The following is a 23,927-nucleotide window of genomic DNA, read 5'->3' on the forward strand; positions in this document are numbered from 1 at the left end:
TTAGCTGTGGCAGAACTTATACAACACACACATCAATGACTTCTCTTTTTTAACATCTAGTTATAAACATTTGAGAGATTATTGATAGTACTAAAGGTCATATTGGAATTATCAGAGAACAGAATTCAGTTTACCCTAATTGGGGAAACTTAGGGGGTACAATAGTAAGTCTGGTTCTGGTCTTGGCTAATGTAAACCAAAACAAAATATTGGATCTGTTTAATATTTGCATGCAAAAGCAAAAGAAACTCCTGAGATTAGTAAACTGAAAAACAATTCAGAAGCAATAGCAAACTGTTTTATCCATGCTAAGAAAAGTGCATGTATGTGACTGCGGCATCAGAAATAATTAAGCTGAATTTTCTTGATTTGCATTAAAAGTTGCATTCAAAATGGTAAGAAATGGTCTCAACAATTTATCAATGATGCTCAGAGGCAACAAGTGTGAAACCCGAGAATGCACTTTTTCCCACTTTGCTGTATTCAGTGACATTGCACTCGAGGTCCTTATCCCCACCAGTAATAGGGTCAGGCTGACTGAAGGGGAAAAATGAAACATGAAATAAAATGCCGCAATCGATTGCTCCTTTTCAGAGGCTTGCTGTTTCTTAGGCACTTTTCAATTCTCCCTCAAATTTTCTTAAATGATTGTCCTTGGGATTACATCTTTCCTTTTTGACATTTTTTTTGCAGAGTCCTTCAAGCCTTTCCTGGTATTTACATGTGCTGTCCCAGCCAGTCTATGGGAATTGGATAGTTACTTAGGAATTATGAGCTGTTACCTTAAGGGAATGCATCATGGTAAATGTAGTAAAAGGTATCCTGGGAAATGTAGTTCATGTCACGTGGCCACTTCTGCAATCCTGATTGGTCACTAAATTGACCCTCGAGGGGTTAGGGGAGGTTTCCCTCCATTCTTGCCTGGACTCATGAACTGATAGTAGCTTTTTCTACCGCTATGAGATGGGTTAGGAGATAGCTATCTTTTACTACAAGGCTGATATACAAAGGATTGGTCATTAAAGAAGAACTCACAAACATGCAGAAGGCAGAAAATTACATGAAGAAATAAAGACACTGGGTTTCCGGTTTGTCGGCTTCGCGGCGGCAGGATTTCATGCGAAGCTGCGCGATCCCTCCCGCTAGCCGTTTTGGGGCTCCGACCCAGACGGGTATCGAGCTAGGCTGCCCTGCAGGGGCAGCTGAAGGTAGGGGGGATCCGGAGAAGGGTTTGGGGTGTTGCAGACCCCCTCCTGGCCGGCAGAACCCCTTTTCCCAGGAGCGTGCAGCGGCGGTCCGTAATGGCCGCCACAAAGAAGCTGGCAGCCGGGTAAGAATGCGCAGGAGGAAGTGGAGAAAGTGCTTGAGAGGAGAAAGTTTTTCTTGGTTCCTAGGACTCTAAGACATATTTAACAAAATTCCTGAAAAGTACGACTTTCTGAATGATACCTTCGAGAAGAGGAAAAAAGCGGCAGTTTAATGGTGCTGAAAGGATAGCTTACCCTCTTTTTACGGAATAAAAAGTGAATATTAAGAAACCTATTTTTTTAGGTGAAAACTGGCTTTAAGCGATGAGTGGGAAAAGAGAGGACTAAAAAAATATTTGTATGCTAAGACTTTGTTGGAGGAGATGCCTTAAGGATTGAAAGACTAAAATATATTGCAATAAGATTTTAAGAAACAGATTTGGACTTTCTTTTTCTCTAATTGATACTACCCTAGGAGGAGAGAGCGGAACTCTGTCTTGGTTTGGACTGACTGATAACTTTGGGATTGTCTTATTTTTTCCTTTGGAATATTCTGGCTGTTGTAAGAGAAAAGAAAAGAAAAGATTTATAATGGCTTCTTCTATCGAGGAACTGAGAAAAGATTATGAGCAAGCAAAACAAAATGGTAAAGCTGGTTTGAAAGAAGCCTGCCTTTTTTTGGAAATGGCGTTCATTAACTATCAACAAACATTGCAACAGATGAAGACAGCAGAAGAAGAACAAAGAGAGGAAGCCATCTTTAATAAATCTCAGAACTCGACCAAGAGGGAAGGAAGAGGGAAAAGAAGAGAAATAAAGGACTTAAGATTTAAAAAACATTTAAGAAAGGGAAAAACAAGGTGCAAAATCAATATAAGGATGGTAAACAAAAGGGAAGAGGAATACGACAGAAGAAGGGAAGCCAGTAAGGCAGAGGCTAGAAGAAGGGGGCTAGAAAGGTTTGTTGGGGGAAGAAAGAAAGGGAAAAGGTGGAGAAAAGCTACAAAGTTTTGAAATTAAATGGGAAAAAAGAAAAATTTTTAGGGATAAAGGATAAGTATAATTTCTTCAAAGAGATTTTGCAAGGTACATAAGATGATATTGTAGTATTGTATCAGAAATAGAAAATTTAAATGGCTTGAGAGTTGATAAGAGATTAAAATGTTGAAATGTTAATAATGATTGGTTTGAAAATATAATATGAGGGGAGATTTAGAATATTAAACTTTAATTAAAGAGTTTAATAAGATTATGTATTGATGTTATTATAAAACTTTCATTATAGTATTTTGTTTTTAATATTTAGATCTATTGTTTAACTATGTATTTAATTGTTTTGGATGTATTATTCAGTTAGAATGTACCAAGCAAAATCGGATTGGGTATTTTAAAGATTAATTTGATTAATTTAGTGGGGAGATAGAAAGGCATCATACTCTGATTAGTGATTTCAGGAGAAATTTCTTTCTTTTTAAAAGGAATGAGACAAAGGTACAATAGAGAATGGACAAAAGATATAAATATAATGACTCAAATTAAGATGATTAATTAAGATAGAATTAAGAAGAGTGAAATATGTGGAGAAGTTAATATAGAAGACTTAGAATGGTAAATAAAATAAGTAATGATATGTAAGATGAGCATGAATATAATTGAAGTCCATGAAAAGAGAGATACCTGGGTCCAAGTTACTTTCCAAAAAGATCTTTTTATGTTTTGTGTGTTGTGTGTATATGTTGGTTTTTTTGGGGAGAATTAATAAAACCTTGTAGAAATATAGAATGAGAATAATGGTAACTAAGTCAGAAAGAAATAGATGAAATAATAATAATAAAATTGAATAAGAGTAAAAAGAGAAATAAAGGAAATTGGATAAGAGGTTTTTGTATGTTTATATGGAAATGGTTTAAAACAGAATTATAGTTTATCTGACTTGTTAAATTTATAATGGAAAAAGGTTTAAACATGTAATGGATAATGATGACTTGTGTGTTTTGAAAATTAATAAAACTTGTTTTTTAAAAAAAGAAAAGAAATAAGGACACTATATAGAGGAACTGAATGTTTCTGTACAATATTCTGCAATGCCAGTCTCCTTTTAAAATTGATTTTAGCTTGAAAGAACATTGTTTAACACTTTCCACTTTGATGCTCTTTTGAATACCTATTTATCTATTGTATCTATTCAAAATCCAAATCATCAAAACAAATGTGAAACTAGCGAATACTGGGGCATCCCTATATATTTTTATCCCAGGAAAAATATTCACCTCAATAATTTTAGTATAGCTTTTAGACCTATTCTTGTTTAAAGAAAACCCTTTATTACCAGATGAACATTTTTAATAATTGTCATTTAGCCAGATATTATAATTCAGCTGTTTGTTTGGTAAACTACCCAGCTAATGAGAAGGAAACCTTACATTCCCTTTTTAACGTTTAAAATATTTCTGCACAAAGAATAAGGCAGAAAGTATCATTTATATATTGCCTGTTGATATTCTATTATCAAAAAACTCCTTGAAGGCATATATGACATTGTGCTGTAAAAAGAGTATTTTATATGGAATAATGTACCCAAATGATTTAGCTTTATATTAGCTTAATTATTACTATAATTCAAGTAAAGGTTAGGAATAGAACTACTTTTTCAAGATTTTGTTCAAAATGGCACAATGGGAAGACTAAAAGATGTTCAGTAAATTACATTCAGACTCTACAAGTGTTAATCACAAAACTCAAAAAGAATAGAAAACAGTATTTTATAAACACTTTTTACAATAAATTAAGGACATATTTTCAACTTTTAAATACAAAGTTTACACAATCAACAGAATAAACAACTTTGTCAAAATGTTGCGAAAGGATGTTGAGTTCATTTTTTTTTAAACACAATTCAACTTTTTAAAAAACAACAACATTCCTTTTCAAATACCAGCAGAAGATAAACTACCCAATATGGCCAAACACCATTTTCACTGCTTGGAACCCCATTATCTTCAATAACAATAATCAGATCAAATTGCTCTTAAGTCCAAGAATATTTTAATCTTCAGCGCCTTGAACTGGAGCTGTTATGACACTGATAACCTTTGAAACTGTTTCTTGCGCATCCAGAAATTTAGAATTTAGTTCAAACAATTTACCAGTAATAGTGTTGTTTGTTTTAAAATGATAATGGAATTGTTGCTTAAAGGACATTAATCTACTCGTGCTCTTCTGCTTTGGCTTTTTTTTTCTGACGATGATTAACAGCAACCCAAAAAGTTATTTTATCCATAACTTCTTCCAGAAGTCTAGATGGCAACCACGGTATTTGTTTCTCCAAGAGGACAGCATTTTTACCAATACAATCAAGACTCAATCTAAAAGAAACAAAATGAAGGTTATAAAGTTTTGCTCCCTATAAATTACATAGTAGTAAACTAGTTAAAACATCTAAGTACTGCAATATGCTCTCCCACAGCAATGTTCCCAATCTTAATATCTCAGCTCTTTCATTAGGTAACTATTGTGGAAAATAACACATTCTTTGTTAGGATTTTATTGAAACATCATACTATCTATGATTTGCTTGAATCACGGGTGGATTTGACTTAAACAGCTGCTATATAAGAATGACACTGGAGAAGAGCCTAATGCTGGGAACAATTGAGAGCAAAAGAAGAAGGGGACGGCAGAGAATGAGGTGGTTGGACTGAGTCACTGAAGCAGTCGGTGTGAGCTTAAATAGACTCTGGGGGATGGTAGAGGACAGGAAGGCCTGGAGGAATGTTGTCCATGGGGTCACAATGGGTCAGACACAACTTCGGACTAACAACAACAACAATTCTGGAGGCTTTACAATATTATTCTGTTTGTTTTTCAACTCACCTGAGAAGTGAATATGGTTGTGTTTGAAAAATCAATAAATCACTGCAATGTCCCTAAGAAATAGAAAAACAATGATTTCAAATATATGCAGTTCTCTTTCCTACAAAAGTATTGAAAGCAATATATACAATTAAAAAGTGTCAAAGCTCCCAGTTGTTAAACAAAAAAAAAAAAAAAAGCAGTAAAGCAAGACAAGCGTGGTGTGTCTTCTGGAATTCTTTTGAAATTCTTAATAGATCTATGTCATGAGACCAAGTGAAAGTAGGATTAAAAATGGAGCAGCCTGACACATTTCAAACTGTTGCCCAACTGATTCTCCCATAGACATGTGCTGGGGAATGTTCTTCTGATTGTTTTTTCCCTATCACAGCATCCAGCTGGAACTAATCACTTTTTTTATTGTTACTGGTTTCTCCTGACACATCAACTTAAGATCCTGTTTTGTTCACTTTTTGGAGAGTTATCCTACTGATGGAAACAAATATATGCTGAGTTCCAAATCCTGGTTTTTTTTTATCCTTCAGAAAATTCATTTGTTTTTTCACCCTCATTCAGCCCAGAATATGTTGTTCCCATGGCTCCGATGTTAAAAAGCAACAAGTATCAAGTTTTATTCCCAATCTTTGAAACTAGAGAGGGGATGTTAAAACAAAATGGAATCTTGCTCTGGCTTGTTCAGGGCAGACAAAGTAATTGAGTGCTAGATCATCCCTTAAGGCAGGGGTGTCAAACTTGTGGGCCGAGGGCTGGATGCATCATGTGCTGGTCCCACCCCTGGACGGCTTAGCGAAGGGGGGAAAAGTCACAATACATTACGTGACGCTGCTGCGTGTTTGACACCCCTGCCTTAAGGCATGGAAGCCAGACTCATCTCACACTGTTTTTTGTTTTTTTTAAAAACAAGTTTTATTAATTTTCAAAACACACAAGTCATCATTATCCATTACATGTTTAAACCTTTTCCATTATAAATTTAACAAGTCAGATAAACTATAATTCTGTTTTAAACCATTTCCATATAAACATACAAAACCTCTTATCCAATTTCCCTTTATTTCTTTACTCTTATTCAATTTTATTATTATTATTTCATCTACTTCTTTCTGACAGTTACCATTATTCTCATTCTATATTTCTGAAGGTTTTATTAATTCTCCCCCAAAAACAACATATACACACAACACAGAAAACATAAAAAGATCTTTTTGAAAAGTAACTTGACCCAGGTATCTCTCTTTTCATGGACTTCAATTATATTCAGGCTCATCTTACATATCATTACTTATTTTATTTACCATTCTAAGTCTTCTATATTAACTTCTCCACATATTTCACTCTTCTTGATTCTATCTTAATTAATCATCTTAATTTGAGTCATTATATTTATATCTTTTGTCCATTCTCTATTGTACCTTTGTCTCATTCCTTTTAAAAAGAAAGAAATTTCTCCTGAAATCACTAATCAGAGTATGATGCCTTTCTATCTCTCAGTAAATTAATCAAATTAATCTTTAAAATACCCAATCCGATTTTGCTTGGTACATTCTAACTGAATAAAACATCTAAAACAATTAAATACATAGTTAAGCAATAGATTTAAATATTAAAAAACAAAATACTATAATGAAAGTTTTATAATAACATCAATACCATAATCTTAATAAACTCTTTAATTAAAGTTTAATATTCTAAATCTCCCCTCATATTATATTTTCAAACCAATCATTATTAACATTCCAACATTTTAATCTCTTATCAACTCTCAAGCCATTTAAATTTTCTATTTCTGATACAATACTACAATATCATCTTATGTACCTTGCAAAATCTCTTTGAAGAAATTATACTTATCCTTTATCCCAAAAAAATTTCTTTTTTCTCATTTAATTTCAAAACTTTGTAGCTTTTCTCCACCTTTTCCCTTTCTTTCTTCCCCCAACAAACCTTTCTAGCCCCCTTCTTCTAGCCTCTGCCTTACTGGCTTCCCTTCTCTCGTATTCCTCTTCCCTTTTGTTTACCATCCTTATATTGATTTTGCACCTTGTTTTTCCCTTTCTTAAATGTTTTTAAATCTTAAGTCCTTTATTTCTCTTCTTTTTCCTCTTCCTTCCCTCTTGGTCGAGTTCTGAGATTTATTAAAGATGGCTTCCTCTTTTTGTTCTTCTTCTGCTGTCTTCATCTGTTGCAATGTTTGTTGATAGTTAATAAGCGCCATTTCTAAAAAGGAAGGCTTCTTTCAAACTAGCTTTACCATTTTGTTTTGCTTGCTCATAATCTTTTCTCAGTTCCTCGATAGAAGAAGCCATTATAAATCTTTTCTTTTCTTTTCTCTTACAACAGCCAGGATATTCCAAAGGAAAAATAAGACAATCCCAAAGTTCTCAGTCAGTCCAAACCAAGACAGAGTTCCCACTCTCTCCTCCTGGGGTAGTATCAATTAAAGAAAAAGAAAGTCCAAATCTGTTTCTTAAAATCTTATTGCAATATATTTTAGTCTTTCAATCCTTAAGGCATCTCCTCCAACAAAGTCTTAGCATACAAATATTTTTTTTAGTCCTCTCTTTTCCCACTCACCGCTTAGAGCCAGTTTTCACCTAAAAAAATAGGTTTCTTGATGTTCACTTTTTATTCCGTAAAAAAAAGAGGGTAAGCTATCCTTTCAGCACCATTAAACTGCCGCTTTTTCCTCTTCTCGAAGGTATCATTCAGAAAGTCATACTTTTCAGGAATTTTGTTAAATATGTCTTAGAGTCCTAGGAACCAAGAAAGACTTTCTCCTCTCAAGCACTTTCTCCACTTCCTCCTGCGCATTCTTACCCGGCTGCCAGCTTCTTTGTGGCGGCCATTACGGACCGCCGCTGCACCGTCCTGGGAAAAGGGGTTCTGCCGGCCAGGGAGGGGTCTGCAACACCCCCAAACCCTTCTCCGGATCCCCCTACCTTCAGCTGCCCCTGCAGGGCAGCCCCAGCTCGCACCTCGCCTGGGTCGGAGCCCCAAAACGCTAGCGCGCAGGGATCGCGCAGCTTCGCAAATCCCTGCCACTCAGCATGGCCGACAAACCGGAAGTCGCCTCTCACACTGTTGTTGTTAGAAAGAGGAATAATGATACATGCTGCCTTGAATTATATAAAATAAAGGTGGGATATTAACATCTGGCCTCCACTAAGACGTTGTTTTTCATATACTAAATGTAGGATATGCCTGTAGAAAAAGCAAACTGGATGAAATAATTAGAACTTTTAACTTTGTGCAAATTGAATATAGCATGGAAGTAAGACAATACTGTGAAAAACTAAAGCAAACTATTTTTGGGTCTCCCAAAAAAGGGGTCTCCCATTAGGAAGAATCAAAACTGATCCCAAATTGTCTTCTCTCCTTAAATATTCTGCCATAAAAATGCAGAATGTGCATTTCCTTTAAAACGTATAAAAAACAATTAAATCCTTTAAGGTACTTACCCTATCCAGGAAATGCAAATCATCTTTACTTCCTCCAAAGACTAATACTTCACCTTCTTTGCCAGCACAGGCTGTATGCCATAACCTAGAATGTATTATTCTTAGAATGAATGCTCAAATAACTGATTTTGGAGAAGCATTTACTTAGATGTTCTAGAGGTGCACATTATTTTTACATTACAGACCTTTCACTTAATCTCCAACATATAATACCTATATTGTCTTAAGAGTGATTACTCAATTCTTTAGAATATTTTGAATTCGTTAGTAATGAACGAAGAAATTTAAATTTTACTGATATTTTCCTGTTTACTATTAGCGGACTTTCTTAACAAGAACAGGAAGAATTTAAGAAACTAGTAATGCATTTGATCCAATCTTTAAAATTGTTTGCAATGATTAGACGCGTTTAAATAATAAAATAGCTTATTCTGTCTTAAAAAATAGATTATATAATACTTTATCTAAGTACAATTTAAGATGGTTTTATACTAATCTTGAAAATTTGTGAAAAATTCTTGATATTAATAAGCCATATTATGAAATATGCTGCCATGAATATCAAAGTATGAGTACTCAAGGTGGCATCACTTAGAAACTCAGCTATCTGAACAATTTTATTTTTTCCAGTTATAGTGTTAATTTAAGGCAACCCCTAGTCGTTATTCATTAGAATTTGTATTTTTTTTACAGGGCATAAAATGAAAGCTGAGAAAAATGCTCTGGACTAGGATAATCTATAATCTTCTTTAACATTAATTATCTGCCTGGATTAACTGGAGAAAGAAATCATATGGACCAACATTATTTTCTAACACTATATAGGCTGGCAGTGGGTTGAGTAGAAATTCTAGGCAACTGTGTTAATAACACATTGGAAGTGTGATGTATCTTTCTTTTAAAAAAATCAAGGAAACAGGCAAGAACAGAAATGAGATTTATGTGACTAAAAAGACATTTAGGGGCAAAAATGTACCAAATATCATGGCCACTCTACATAGAATGCAGTTTTCTACAAGTAGTAACTGAGCTGTAATAGCTCCATCTTTTTGCTTGACTATGAACCATGAACATGATTGGGAACCAAAGTAAATAGGGCAATCTGTTCTCCCATTCCTCCTTTGCATCCTACAAAAGTTGGGTGTTATTTTGCACACACTAGTGCAAAGTTAACAAACTGATCAGGGCATTGCCTTTTGGTTTTTTCCCCACTACTGTTTGGATATGTTAAACTGCCAGAATTATTAGAGTTTGGTGGCATAGAAATTTGCACTATAAATAGACACAGATATAGATTTGTATAGGATGTGTTAGGACAGCTTCACTGTGTGTGAAGTCATTTTCTGGAAATTAAATTAACAGATGAAACTCACTGGGTAATAGGATTGAGATTAGTTCCTTTTTATTTATTTACAAAGTATGTGCAAGATTACTGTAAAACACCTTACTTCATTTATTTCAGCAATTATATACCATTCTCCTTACACTAAACTGTATCGCACCTGTTCTCTTCCTCATACCTGTTGATAGCTCTGCCTCTGTCTTATCTGCATTAGGAAAACTCTGGCCTGGACTGGATCATCGCAGAACACTGGAATGCCTTTCCTGCCTTCACTCTGGGCCTTGACTCCTAGCTTGAACCCTGAGGCTTTCTCTATTGACTGACAGAGTTTATGTCCTCTCACAGCTGCTCTAACTTAGCACCTAGACATTCTAATAAAGCATGTTATTTGCATTATTAATCAACTAAAGTAACATCATCTGTTTAAACAAATCCTTGTCAAAAACTATAGTATTTGTTTTAATTCAAATATACCACATTATAACTGGATTGTACACATATCTAACAGGGCTGGCATCTAAACCAGAAAATGGAGATTTGTAGTACATAATAAGGTACATAATTAGTTTAATAAGGTAAAGAATTACCCCTCAAAAATCAGATGCTGTAAATCTGATCTTTAGCATACTTATTTGAATAGCAGGATAAGGGGGTAATATTTATCAGCTTGTTTGTTGTAATGTCAATGGATAAATTATAAAGCAGGGGGCCAGATGCGTCACATGCTGGTCCCAGCCCTGGCCGGTTTAGCAAAGGGGACAAAAGTCCCAATATGTCACGTGACGCTGTGAGTTTGACACCCCTGCTATAAAGTTTTTGTATATCGGTTTCCCTCTCTCCAATATAAATATTTTGGTGAATTGTGCTGTTACATTCAATATTAATTTATGAAGTTCTGAAGAGAGCTTACATATCTTCATATTATCAGAGCAAAAATACAAATGTCAATATAACCAATATAATTATCTAAAAGCTGCAAAATATAAAAGCATTATAAAATAACAGAATTCAAACTACATCTTAACAATCTTGCTATAGAATGAAAAAATTTTCAGGGGTCAAAAGGACATGGTCTCTTATTCATTTTCTGTTTCTGGTAAAGTGTCTCTCTGGTAACCACCTCCTACATCTTACAGAATAGTAGAATAAGGGGCAATATTTGCTTTCCTAACTTCAGGTACCCTGAAGCAATATTTATTGAAATTCCTGTGCTTCTTTCCTCAAATAAATGCACTGGAGAGGAAGCCTGAAAAGCTAAATAAGTATCCTTATGATTTATGAGTTTTTTTTCTGATAATGGCAGGCTTTATCCAGATTTTTGCCTACTAGGATAGAGAAGTGCATATAAAGGACCATTAATTCCTGACTTCCACAGAATGAGTAAAGAAGCTTTTTCCTGCTTTCAGAGAAGCATCAATCCGGTTTAAAAAACTGATATACAATTTTATGGAGGCCTGTACTGGCTTCAATTGATCCCAACTTGAAGCCATTTTGGGGTCACATTATTAAGCATGGAGAAAACAAGCTGATATGAGACTTTTTTTTACACTTTTTAGGCATAAAGTCTTAACAGAACAATTATCAAAATTAAAATTATTTTTAACAACTTTACTGACACCTATAGGAAGTATTTAAGTAGACAAATCTGGTAAATGATAAAAACAGAAATTGTACTATGTAATTTAAATCATGTTTTTAAGTAAATGAGTTGAAGCATGTGACTTATAAATTTCAATTGTTACACAGCTTTCTTGTTTTTTATTCCCATTACAATACCATGCAAAATGACTTCTGAGGGCTATAGGATCCTTTGGAACAGTAATAGATATGACAAGCAGACTGTAACTGGGAAAATGGAAGCCTGGAGAAACTGTGAGCTGTGATAACATGAACAGATGTGCTTTTCTACTTTTATAAGGCAAAAATAGATCAATAAAAGAGAATATTTATAGTTCAGGATTGAAATGAGGAGCACTTGGTGTTCTCTGAACTTGGTTGCTTTGTTGCAGATGTTTCATTACTCAAACTAGTATCAGTACACTGATGTTACCTAGTTTGGGTAATAAAACATCTTCAAGAAAACAACCAAGCTCAGAGACCATCAACGATTCCTCAAATTAGATCAAAATCTATATTTGAATTCTCAAAATTATACAATTACAAAGTCATACGTTCTTCAATTTCAGGAGATGACTAGCATATTATACCTAGGTCTAGTCTGTGGTAAATATGTAAGTTGTTGCCATTCATTTGTTGCAACATCATAAATCCAACCATCACCTGAAAATAGAGATAAAAATATTGCTATTACTTTTATTTAAAAATAACAAGAAATTATTTAACAATTTGTTTTGTGTTGTATGTGAATGATTTTCAGCATGAAAAACAAAAGCTATCTTGACCAGGACCTAAAAGACAAGCAGGTACTACGGTAGTTTAGTAGGTTTCTACATTGTTCTTTGACTACAGTACCTTTCTTCCTTTTTCCATCACCTAGCTCACCTGAGTTTCAGAAGTAGCTGGGAAGGGTAGCATTGCTTATTTTCCTAAAAAAAAGCAATCTACTCTCCTAGAACATAGGAGTTAAGTGACCTTCATTTAAGAACATGGCAAACGTTTCATGAACATTTGACTTTTCTGCATGGACTATAAGCCATTCTGTTTATATTAATTCAGCAGCTCAGTTTATTACCAGTTGTTCTCTTGTTTGATGAAAACCTGTTTGAATGGTACTGTTCCAAGTCACACTGCTAATGGACATTAATTGTGATCTTTAGGTGTCTGGCTCACCATTACTGAGTAACGTTGCAGGAAGCTGCAGTCGTATGGTCGCCATTTGCAACCTTCCCTTGCAGTTTCCCATAAGCAAATTCAATGGAGAAGCTGTCAGGGAAGATCACAAGCCATGTTCAGGCTCTGTGGGCCCTTCTAGACCTTCTCCTGGCTTGCCATGATTTGCATACAACCTGGGCCAACCCTCCTCTGGCCTCCCATACAGCCTGCACCAACCCTTTCCTGCCTCTCTACAACCCATTCTTCCTACCCGGGATTTTGCTTCTTCCCACTTAAGGACCTGTGCATCTTGGGACCACAACAATAATTGTGACTGCTATTGCCAAGCAATGCGGCCACATGACATTGTACTTTATAACTGCATCACTTAGTGGTGGCAATCCCAGTCCCAATTGCCACCGTAACTCAAATACTAGCTATATTTCCATCACAATTTCAACATTTCAGGACAAATGCAACTTACTTAGGGGTACATTGTCTGAACTCAGCCCACCAAACAGGAAAAGTTTCCCATCTGCCACAGGAGTCAACGTGTGCCATGATCTGTCTCTTGGTTTTTCTCCATTTGTAGCGATTCTAAGTAGAAGAGCAACCAAAGCACAACTGCTTATATAATTCAAACAAACAAACCCCAAATAACTATTGAATATTACAGCATGGGGGATGTGTGTGAGAAAGTATTTCCTAAGGCAACGTATGTCATTGTTTATTTCATTAACTGCTGAAACTGAGAGTTGTATAGATTCAAAATGTGAAACAACTAAGATTCAAGCACCCCTCTGAGCCTTCCTCAGTTGACAACTCAACTAAACCAGGAAACAAGGGGCCATGTTATAGTCATCAATTTCTAATCTGCAACTTATGAGTAACACACACACACAGGTTTCTCTTCATTTATTATATATTTATTTAGGAAATTTATTTACCACCCATCTTGTATCCAACTAAATCTATATATGATGGTTAATAAATTGTCAGCCTGACAAACTAATGGATAACTAAAAATAAATCTCTTCATTTCTCTATAAAGGTTCTTAGAAGCTTCATCTAAGAAATCCTTGTAATTTAATAAAATCCTAAAATATGCTTTGTTGACCTAGATATTTTCTTCACTTTTAAATTTTACAATTTAAAAAAACCTTTTTTAAAAATTAAAGCAGTTTACAACAGCAAAAGGATGGCTCACAGCAAAATCAGTCCTTGATATTGTGAGGGAGGAACCTTAACTTTAAGTGCTTTTGTATTTATATTTAAGTTGGTCTTTTATCCTCTGAAAATTTCATCCACATAATATGCAGAAATCCATCTATAAATTATAAATTTGCTTATTACCATAAAAACATTGTGACATTAATAAAAATAGTAACAATTTATTATCAAAAAGCAAACACCAAGAAAAATCTTCAAAACTAAATTGCATTTAACTAGAGTATTTATGTACAACAGAAAAAACATCAAAGAAAAAAACTTACTTTCCTGACCAAATCCAGGTGTCTAAATTCAGAGAATGTAAATCATTCAATCTTGTTTGCTATTTAAAAAATACAACATTTATTTTATTTTAAAATATGGTATCAATTTCAGTTTACAAATTCCTCAGATAAGAAAATTTATCTAATTGTATCATTGAGATTATGCATATTATGGTTAAAAGGAATATGAAGACAAGAAATAGTATCATTATGTAACTGTCCTCACACTATTTCATTCTGTTACATCCATTTGGATTGTGATTTGATTATCAACCGAATCAAATTAAACTATTCAGCACAAAGTACCAAGTGACAATTCACACCAATTCAACTAATTCCTATGAGAGTGTGTATGGGTGGTCAAATTCCATTTACAGTATTTTTCAGAACACACAGTAAAGTATTTTAAAATTTCTGGTTTTAGACTGAAGGGCTTTATCTTTCTCTGTTGAAGCCTTTCAAATAAATACTCCTTCCTTTTTTGGTGTATGATTACTTGCTGCCATTATCCAGAGTAAGCAGCAGGAACACTTTAAACCTACCGTATTTGCCGGCGTATAAGACGACTGGGCGTATAAGACGACCCCCAACATTTCCACTCAAAATATAGAGTTTGTTATATACTTGCCATATAAGACGAATTCCACTTGGAGGCGGTGCGAGCGGAGGCCGGCCTCTTAGGAAGTACTTTGTTGCATGCCCAGATATGGTGCTGCCTGCGTTGGTGGGGCACTTCATATCGGGAGACCTTCCACCGTTGCTTTCCCTTCTCCCTTGCTGCCGCCCGTCTTCCCTTTGCTTTCGAAGGTAAAGCGAATTATTTTACAAAGCCTCCCCTGCCCGAGAGGGCAGCCCAACCCAACGTGGGGAAGCTAATTTCCCGGGGCCTCTTCCATTCCTCCCCGACCTCCCTACACTGCGCGCCTCTGACGCGCCGGTCCCTTCAGCCCAGCGACCTTTTCCACCTCAAAGAAAGGCCAGGCGGGAGCCGCTCGCAGCGGAAACAGCCACCACCCTTAGCCCGACGCGGGGAGAACGGGTGAGGTTAGCGCCCGCCAGCCCGTCCTTCCTGCCTTTGGAGGCACCTGCATGGAGCGCCCCGCGGCTCGGTTTCCCCTACTGGCGGGTCCTCCTTTCGTGCGGAGGGCTGCGGGGAAGGCGCTCGCCCGAGAGGATCTCTCCCTCTCTCTTCCCGCAAGGTCAACGTCTGCGCTGCGGACGAGAGGGCTGCAGCCGGTTCCTCCTGCTTGCTGAGTGGTGGGGAAGCCGCGGCCCGCCCGTGCGAGATTTGGCAACGAGGGGCAGGAGGAGGCACGCACACACCCGCGGCTCACTTTCCCAGCTCTGCCCAACCCTTATGGCTTGGCGCGGCCCTGGCGGGCAGCGAGCACCTCCCGCTGGACCCTCCGCTCATCCTGCCAGGGCCGCGCCAGAGCCATAAGGGTTGGGCAGAGCTGGGAAAGTGAGCCGCGGGTGTGTGTGCTCCTCCTCCTGCCCTGCTTGCTCAAATCCGCACGGGCGGGCCGCTTCCCACCACTCAGCAAGCAGGAGGAACTGGCTGCAGCCCTCTCTCTGCAGCGCAGATGTTGACCTTGCGGGAGAGAGAGGGAGAGATCCTTCTCGGCGAGCGCCTTCCCCGCAACCCTCCGCACGAAAGGAGGACCCGCCGGTAGGGGAAACCGAGCGCGGAGGCGCTCCATGCAGGTGCCTCCAAAGGCAGGAAGGACGGGCTGGCGGGCGCTAACCTCGCCTGCTTCTCCCCGCGCGGGCTACGGTGGTGGCTGTTTCCGCTGGAGCAGCTCCCGCCTGGCCTTTGAGGTGGAAAAGGTCGCTGGGCTGAAGGGACCGGCGCGTCAGAGGCGCGCAGTGTAGGAGGTCGGGAGGAACGGAAGAGGCCCCGGAAATTAGCTTCCCCACGTTATTGGGCTGCCCTCTCGGGCAGGGGAGGCTTTGTAAAATAATCGCTTACCTTCAAAGCAAAGGGAAGACGGAGCGCCTGAAGCCAAGTGTCTCCTCAGGGCTCCGGTTGCAGGAGGAGCCCTGACTGGCCGCACGACGTGACGACCCGGCGTATAAGACGACCCCCCAGTTGGAGGCATGATTTTTAGGGCAAAAAGTCGCCTTATACGCCGGCAAATACGGTACTTAGCAGCTGCTGGACAGTTCTACATGTAAAAATATTAGGTTAGATTAAAGGTCTTCAAACTTGGCAACTTTAAGACTTGTGGACTGCAACTCCCAGTATTCCTGAGCTAACGTGACTGGAGGAGGAATTCTGGGAGTTGAAGTCCACAAGTCTTAAAGCTGTCAAGTTTGAAGACCCCTTGGTTAGATGGACAATAGTCTCATTTAATACAGTGAACATTTTACTTTTCTATTCTTCAATAAGCCCTTTTAAGTCTTTTATGACTAAATTTTGAAATTAAGCTACAGCCAGAGGAAAATTGACGGGGAAAAAATTCCTAATAGCAATAGTTTGTCTCTTTTTACTTCAAAAAGATATATTTCTTCCCTTTCCTGCACTAAATTATCCTTCTCATAAAAAAATAAGTGGATACTGAGTACAAACCAAAACCCGTCCTCCAAAAACATAGCCTGTATTTCCTATGACTGCACATGAATGAGCTGCTCGAGGCTGAGGTGCAATTCCACGCTGCAAGTAAGAGAAATAACAATAATTGGAATATGCCTACAACAAATATAATGTTGTGTGTCACAATGCACCCAGTTAATATCTATACATAGTTACAATGCTTACTTTAATTTTTGGCTGATACCAAGTTTGAGTACTTGTATCAAAAACATGAACATCATTGTGCCATCCCCAGAATATTTGACCTTCCTAAAAAAAGTAAAAGACATTAGAAGTAGTAGTAATAATAATAATAATAATAATAAACACAATAAAAGCACTAATAATAAATCAACTTCTATTTTTTTCTTGGAATTAAATCTTATCTTACCCAAAATGCATCATGAACATCAAAACAGTCACTTAGCTCATTTTGTTTCCTACAGCCATATCCACCAAAGTAGATTAACCTGAAATAATTGGAATTAAAATTACTAATTAATTTCTCTGCAATAATTCTAAGAATACTATAGTTCTGCCCTTTCATTTTCCACAAGACTTCTCAAATGTCACCTGTAGCAATCTGTTTATTTGCTTTATATGTATTCCTAACTCTACATAAATAAGAAAGATATCCAAAGTATTCTACTTTTCTGTTAGCAATGCACTGGCAATCTCAAGAGAAAAATGAATTCAATATTCAAAACATTTTATCTTTTAAAAAATTCTAAATATTACAACCTATTTTTATTTACTTATAATGTAAGTGTTGTTCGTATTAGTATATCCCACTGATAAATGTTATCAAGCCATTAAGTTACCAGATATTTTTAAATCAGCTATCACTTTCCTCCCCATTTATGAAATCATTTATGAAATTACCTGTCTTTATACACCCAGCAAGCAAGCTTGTCACGTGGTGTAGGAGGCTGACCTTTAAAGTCTGTGATTTGCTTCCATACATAAATTCCATTTTTTGTTCGCAAATTAACATGATAGAGCTTTAAAGGAAATTAAAATACTTTAAAAATACAATATTATTCTATGAACATAAGTGCTAATGGAAAAAAGATAGTGAATAGAAAAATCAATATTTCATTACTATTTTAATGAAAAGGATTAAATTCTCTTATTTCCAATATTTAAATAAACATTTGTGCTAATAACATTCAGGCATTTTCTAATTGTGAAATATGTGAACTGTGAACTATTTTTGAACTGATGTTCCCTTTCTGGCCAAATTCTAGTAATGAAAATGCTTAACAGATAACAGATAATCAGAGTTGGAAGGGACCTTGTAGGTCATCTAGTCCAACCCCCCGCCCAAGCGGGAGACCCTACACCATTTCTGACAAATGGCAGTCCAATCTCTTCTTGAAAGTCTCAAGTGATGGCGCTCCCACAACTTCCGAGGGCAAGCTGTTCAATTGGTTAATTGTTCTGTCAGAAAGTTTCTCCTTATTTCCAGGTTAAATCTCTCCTTGTTCAGTTTCCATCCATTAGTAGTAGTTCCACTGAAGTGAAATTAGCTGCAAATTTAATGCCCATGGTTTTCAGAAAAAAAGAGATATTGGAACTAAATTTTCTTCATTGCATGGACCTATAGAAACAAGGTACTGGTCTTCCAAGTAATGTTATTAAAACCAAGATATCCCAAACTAATACATTCTAATTTGAAGTATGAAGATCTGATGGCCTTAAAAGATTAAAGCCTTATAAAGTTTTTATGATGCTTCTAAACATTTTTTTCTTCCATTCAATAATGTCCAATCCTTTTAGATCAGGGGTGTCAAACTGGCGGCCTGTGGGCCGGATGCATCATGTGCAGCCCACCCCATGTGCAGCCCACCCCAGCTCCAAGAAGAGAAAAAACATTGTGAAGCATCATGTGACACGTGACACCGCCAGTTTGACACCCATGTCTTAGATTTTTCTGGCCAAGCCCCTGCAGTTTTCTTCACAAGGATTTTCAGAAATGCTTTGCCATTGCCTTTTTCCTAGGTCTGGAAGAGTGGCGGCCCAAGTTCACCCAGCTGGTGTTTTGTCTGACGCCTTAACTACTATGCCACACTGGCTCTCTCCTAAACATATTTGTCAATAAAGTCCCACTGCTATTTCTGTTGATCAGCATTCACCTGGAAGTGATATCAAGATGTAATTAACATTGGTAGTATTTACATATAGCGTACAAGAATTAACAATGCTAAATATATTTGTTCTGTGAGATATGATTTTTATTTTCCATACAGCATTTATGTCATATATGAGAAAGATTTTACTGTCCAATGAAAAAATAAACTATGCCATATGAGGTATTCAAGCACCTAGATGTCCCAAAATTATTATTTGGGTGCTGATTAGTCTCATAAGCACTATCTATGAAAAATCCCAAATTCAGATCTTATTCTTGACATTTCTTGATCATTATACATTCTTACCACTATATATTTTTAAGTTTTAATAGAGCTACAACAATGAATCATAAAAACATGTGAAACACATAAGAACTTGGAATAATTATAAATATACAAAATGATACAGTTCAGTTTTAAACAAACTGAACCATATTTTTCACCATTTTAAAAATGTCTTATTTTGTTGGGAAAGTTTTTAACAATGAAAGGAATTCAGTACCTGGTTGCTGTATCCTTTGTCATCAAATCCTCCAAAGATATAGAGCTTCCCATTAATGCAAGCTCCACAGCTTCCAGACATAGATGGAGGTAACTCTCCTTTCATTAGATGCATTGACCTGCAATTCAGGCAATACAAATATACTTTAAGTTTGCTCAGAGAGTATGAGAAACAGATAAAAGAAATAATACTTTAAATACTTCAAAATAACACTTAATAATTTTGCCGAAAATGTTATCTACCTCAATCTATGTCATTCTCTTCCAGTCATTATACTTCATGCCCACCAGATATGAACATTACGTCATTATTTTCAGGCAACACAAGGTATATGTACTTTGGAGGGGGGAATTCTTTCATCACAATCAGATAAATACACTGGAAAGAATAGCGAAATTCTTACTAGCTAGTCCAAGACTTTCTTACTCATTCCTAAATGAGAACAGAATCTTCTAGTTATAATAGCTCTGAGAAGGAAAAGAATTATCACTGATATCCATTTCCAAATGCATTAAAATCACATAAAAATTAACAGGGCTCATTTATACAATGTAGGAAATCTAGGAATGGTTTGTCCAGTTAATCAAGTTACCTGAATTTCCACAAAACACTGTACCATAAATTATACTTGCTGTGATCTAGAACTAGCCAGTCATATTTCAACATATTCTGTTATGGAAATCTAGCCTTAAGACCATATTTCTTTTTCAATGCCAAATTAATTAAAAGAAATAAGGAAGTAAAAAGCTTATTTAGCTAAAATAATAATTTCAACAAATAAAGTTTATCATATAAAGCAGTGGCCCCCAACCTTTCTTGAACCAGGGACCGGTTTCACGATTATTTATTCTTCCACGGACCGGTACCTGAGTAACGCGAGATTCCACCGCCATCGCGATGGCTCTTCATTCAAAGCCGCCCCCCCTTCGACGAAACTAAGGCACGAGCACCCAAATGCCGCTTTCCAACTGAAAACCCGGAAGCAACCGAAAACCCGGAAGCGCCGTCGAAACAAGATGGCGGCGCCCAAGCTTTGCGGCCCGGTAAAAAATGATCCACGGACCGGTCCCGGTCCGGGGACCGGTGGTTGGGGACCCCTGATATAAAGTATCTTCTGATAAATTAACAGTACAATAAATAATGTAACTTACCATAATCCACTGTCAATTTCATAGATCCAAAGTTCATCATTTGGTAAGTAAACTTCATTTTCTTCAATAGACTATCAGAAAAAAAACAGTAGTTCTGACATAATTCTTATTTTCAAAAAGCTACATGTATTTCTGAATAATTTCCATTTCAAATTCTAGCTCTATAATAGATAACTTGGCCTGCTGGAGCATTGTTTTAGTAATCATAAAGCACACATTATTTTCCTTTCATTTACTATGAGTTACATGCATAACTCAGTGTACCATTCATTAATCTTTTGTTGGAAAGGAAATTTCAAGTGGCAAATCAGTGAAAGCATAGAAAGTGACATTGAAGATCTTAGCACATTAAAGGTGCTAAGGTACTTAGTCATATGTATAATTTATGCCTGCAAGAATTAAATATATCTTGACAGAGAAGTAGTATATAAAGAATTTGTTGGAAATTATCATAATCTCACTGCAAATATTTCCAATATCCCAGTAGAATTAGAACATTTATCCCATAAATATAAAAAGCTTTGCATTTATGGCACCAGTTATTAATGGTCCTGTATATTTTGCCATTTCCAGAATGTCAAAATGGTAATAGATGTCCTTATTCCAAATTAACTCTAATGAAATTAACTGCTCATGAAAGCAGCAAAGGAAATTCTTTACTTTGCAATGAATTATTATAATAATAAAGGCAATATATTTAGATTGTATATATAATAGAGATTGTATTTTCCTTTTCTTGAAGGGCAGGAAAAGCCTGGTGGCTTGATAGTTTGGACATGAGTAGCTTGTACACATCCTAGCCATATTGATCATCTCCCTTATCTATAAGCCAGTCACATCCTGGCTGTCAACACCTAAATAAGCAGATAGACCTCAGATCTCCTCCCATCAAGCCATATCTTCAATATCTCAAGACTAAAAATAACTGAAATTAACTGGACAAGGGGTTAGCTTACATCGTCTGCTATCCTGAAACAGGAGACCAAGTCAAGACAGCTCTGACTGATGTTTGAAAGAAAAATGTGGTATATCACCAATGATCATAGTGTTCATCTCCAAACTGGATTTAGATAATTTGATACTCTCATTTGCTTGGAGATGCACAAACTGTTATCGTCTTAACCACAGCCATCCATTTGGCATAGAAACCAATCAAGTCAATGGAAGCATACAGTACAGCACTTGCTTCACTCTTGATACTGATTACATCAGAATGGCTGGGTTCCAATCTAACCCTAAGCCAAGCCAAGCCATAAACCATAACTTTAAACCCATGAGATTATAAACATGCTTATTTCCGATACAAACTTCAGGATTCAGTGTACAAGCCGTCCTCGACTTACAACCATTCCTTTAGCAACTGTTCAGCTGCAATGGCTCTGAAAAAAAGCGATAACTGGTCCTCACCATTGCAAAACACCCCCTCCTTGGTGGGGGGCAAAATTTGGGTTGCAGAATCCTGGGATCAAATATTCATCCTGTCTGGCTTTCCACAAGAAAAACCAATGGGGGAAGCCAGATTTGCTTAATGATCCTGTGATTCACTTAACGATCTTGGCAAAAGGTTGTAAAGTTGGGTGTGACTCGTTTAACGTCACCTTATTTAACAATGGAAATTCTGGTCCCAATTATGATCTGAAGTCGAGGACTATCTGCAACGTGGGAACTCAAGACACACCCACAAGGTAGCTCGCAGGCTTGCAAATCTCAGACAAGGAAAAAGAATAGTGCCACACTGTTAAGACAAAGGCGACTTTATTATAGCAAACCATCTGACACAACATCAGGTTGTCAAAACTTCTAAGGCGCCGCGAGATTCTGGCGCTCAAATGCAGTATATAATTCAGCCTCATGGAGGTGGGAAAAGAGGCGGGCCAGCTGCTACCTCACGAGGCGCCACCGTCCAATCAGATAAACAGCTGAGATAAACACCCAACCTCCTCTTCCCCCATCACGTCCAAAAGCGGCGCGTGCCCTCTTTTTCTTTCCCGCCCGTTTCGCTCTAGGAGGGGCGACAGCGAGCTTTCTTTGAAAACAACACGGCTGAGGGGGAAGGCGAGATAAAGCGACCAGCTTCTCTCGCCCCCCCCTCCCCCGTGGTTTCTTCTATTGCGCGGTTTTAATACGAGGCTTTTTTTTCGTTCCCACACGTATTTGTCCAACCATTCGGCTTCCCCGTCGACCCTAATTTCCTTACCACGTATCCCCCCCACACATAAAGACAATTCCCATCGATCACGGCGCAATGCCCGCTCCGTTCCTCGGCCACGCCGAACTCTTCAGGGGGAGGATCCGCCGCCATCTTAGCGCGGGGTGGATTAGGAGGGAATGAAGCAAATAAGCCCAGTCACCGTCTCCGTGGCAGTCCCCTCAGCAACCGCGTCCGCCACCCCCTCGCTCAGAACGCCGGACAAGCGAGGGTGCGTTACTGTGATAACGCCCCCTGCCGTTAGCAGAGAAACGCGCAGGCAGGCGGAGAACTCGTCTGGCTGAGCAGGAGATCGGAGCAGAGGGACGTTTTCCTATCCTTCGAAGTGCGCGGCTATTCAATTTACGTACTTAGTTTTGGGGATTTGAATAATAGACTGAATCAAGAACGAATACATCGTACATCTTACGCATTAGTCCATATAAGAAAGGAAATCGAAGATATTCCAAGCCAAGCTTTTAAGCATTGTGCAAATGCATTTATTTGCATTATGTTTTGGATAATAAACTTAAGGTGGCTGGTGAACGCAAAATGTACATTTTCAATTGATGGGAGAATTTAAGCATTAGAAGAAATTTAATTGATCCTAAGTAGAACTCTCCCGTGGTACTCATTACTGCTCATTCATACAGTACTTTTGAATTAATATGCTTAATACAGTCCTGAATATCAGTACCTTGATGCATAAACATACCAAATTAAAACTGCATTGCATATTTAAGTAAATTTATAGTTAGCAAAGAAACATCAATTCCTAAGGTATGCATCAAAATACCCAATTAATATACAATCTAATATATAAAAATAGCTAATAAACATTTTGACAACTTTGTCTTGAAGACATGTTGCAGATGCACTTGTTCTTGCAAACATGCTGCCCTAAGATTTGTCTACAAATGTCAGCCAAAAACTATAGTGCTATAAAGTTTACTGTTCCCATTACTGACACAGGTGCCAAATGCTGATGCCCTTATTTATAAGGCTGTCACACAGGACATCACAAGTTGGTAGGGAAAAATCCACCAATCACTGATTTGCAAGTTTTGATGGAAGGCTAGACTAGTAGGTTTAGTTATCTGTCAAAACTTCAATCCAGGTTTTGCAAAAACTCAAAGCTTCTAATTGCCGGGCCTGATTGAATTGATCCATGTGATCAGAGACTGGTACATACTGTAA

The 23,927-nt window shown here is 37.3% G+C and overlaps 1 protein-coding gene across 1 annotated transcript; it reads right to left on the minus strand.

Annotated features, from left to right (window-relative positions):
* Nucleotides 1-3,993: 3,993 nt before the first annotated feature.
* On the minus strand, nucleotides 3,994-23,185 carry KLHDC1 (kelch domain containing 1). The gene is made up of 13 exons (XM_087952459.1): nucleotides 22,740-23,185; nucleotides 20,543-20,613; nucleotides 19,392-19,509; nucleotides 17,640-17,758; nucleotides 17,149-17,227; nucleotides 16,944-17,027; nucleotides 16,755-16,838; nucleotides 14,186-14,244; nucleotides 13,177-13,289; nucleotides 12,128-12,200; nucleotides 8,579-8,663; nucleotides 5,121-5,173; nucleotides 3,994-4,612 (listed from the first exon to the last, which is right to left on the minus strand). Exons 1-13 carry the CDS (start codon nucleotides 22,842-22,844, stop codon nucleotides 4,453-4,455), a joined length of 1,203 nt encoding a protein of 400 aa, XP_087808585.1. The 5' UTR covers nucleotides 22,845-23,185; the 3' UTR covers nucleotides 3,994-4,452.
* Nucleotides 23,186-23,927: the final 742 nt, after the last annotated feature.

This window comes from Notechis scutatus, chromosome 1 (assembly GCF_049901735.1).
Source record: "Notechis scutatus isolate UNSWTSFEM ecotype Mainland chromosome 1, rNotScu1.2, whole genome shotgun sequence".
NCBI classification, from domain to species: Eukaryota; Metazoa; Chordata; class Lepidosauria; order Squamata; family Elapidae; genus Notechis; species Notechis scutatus.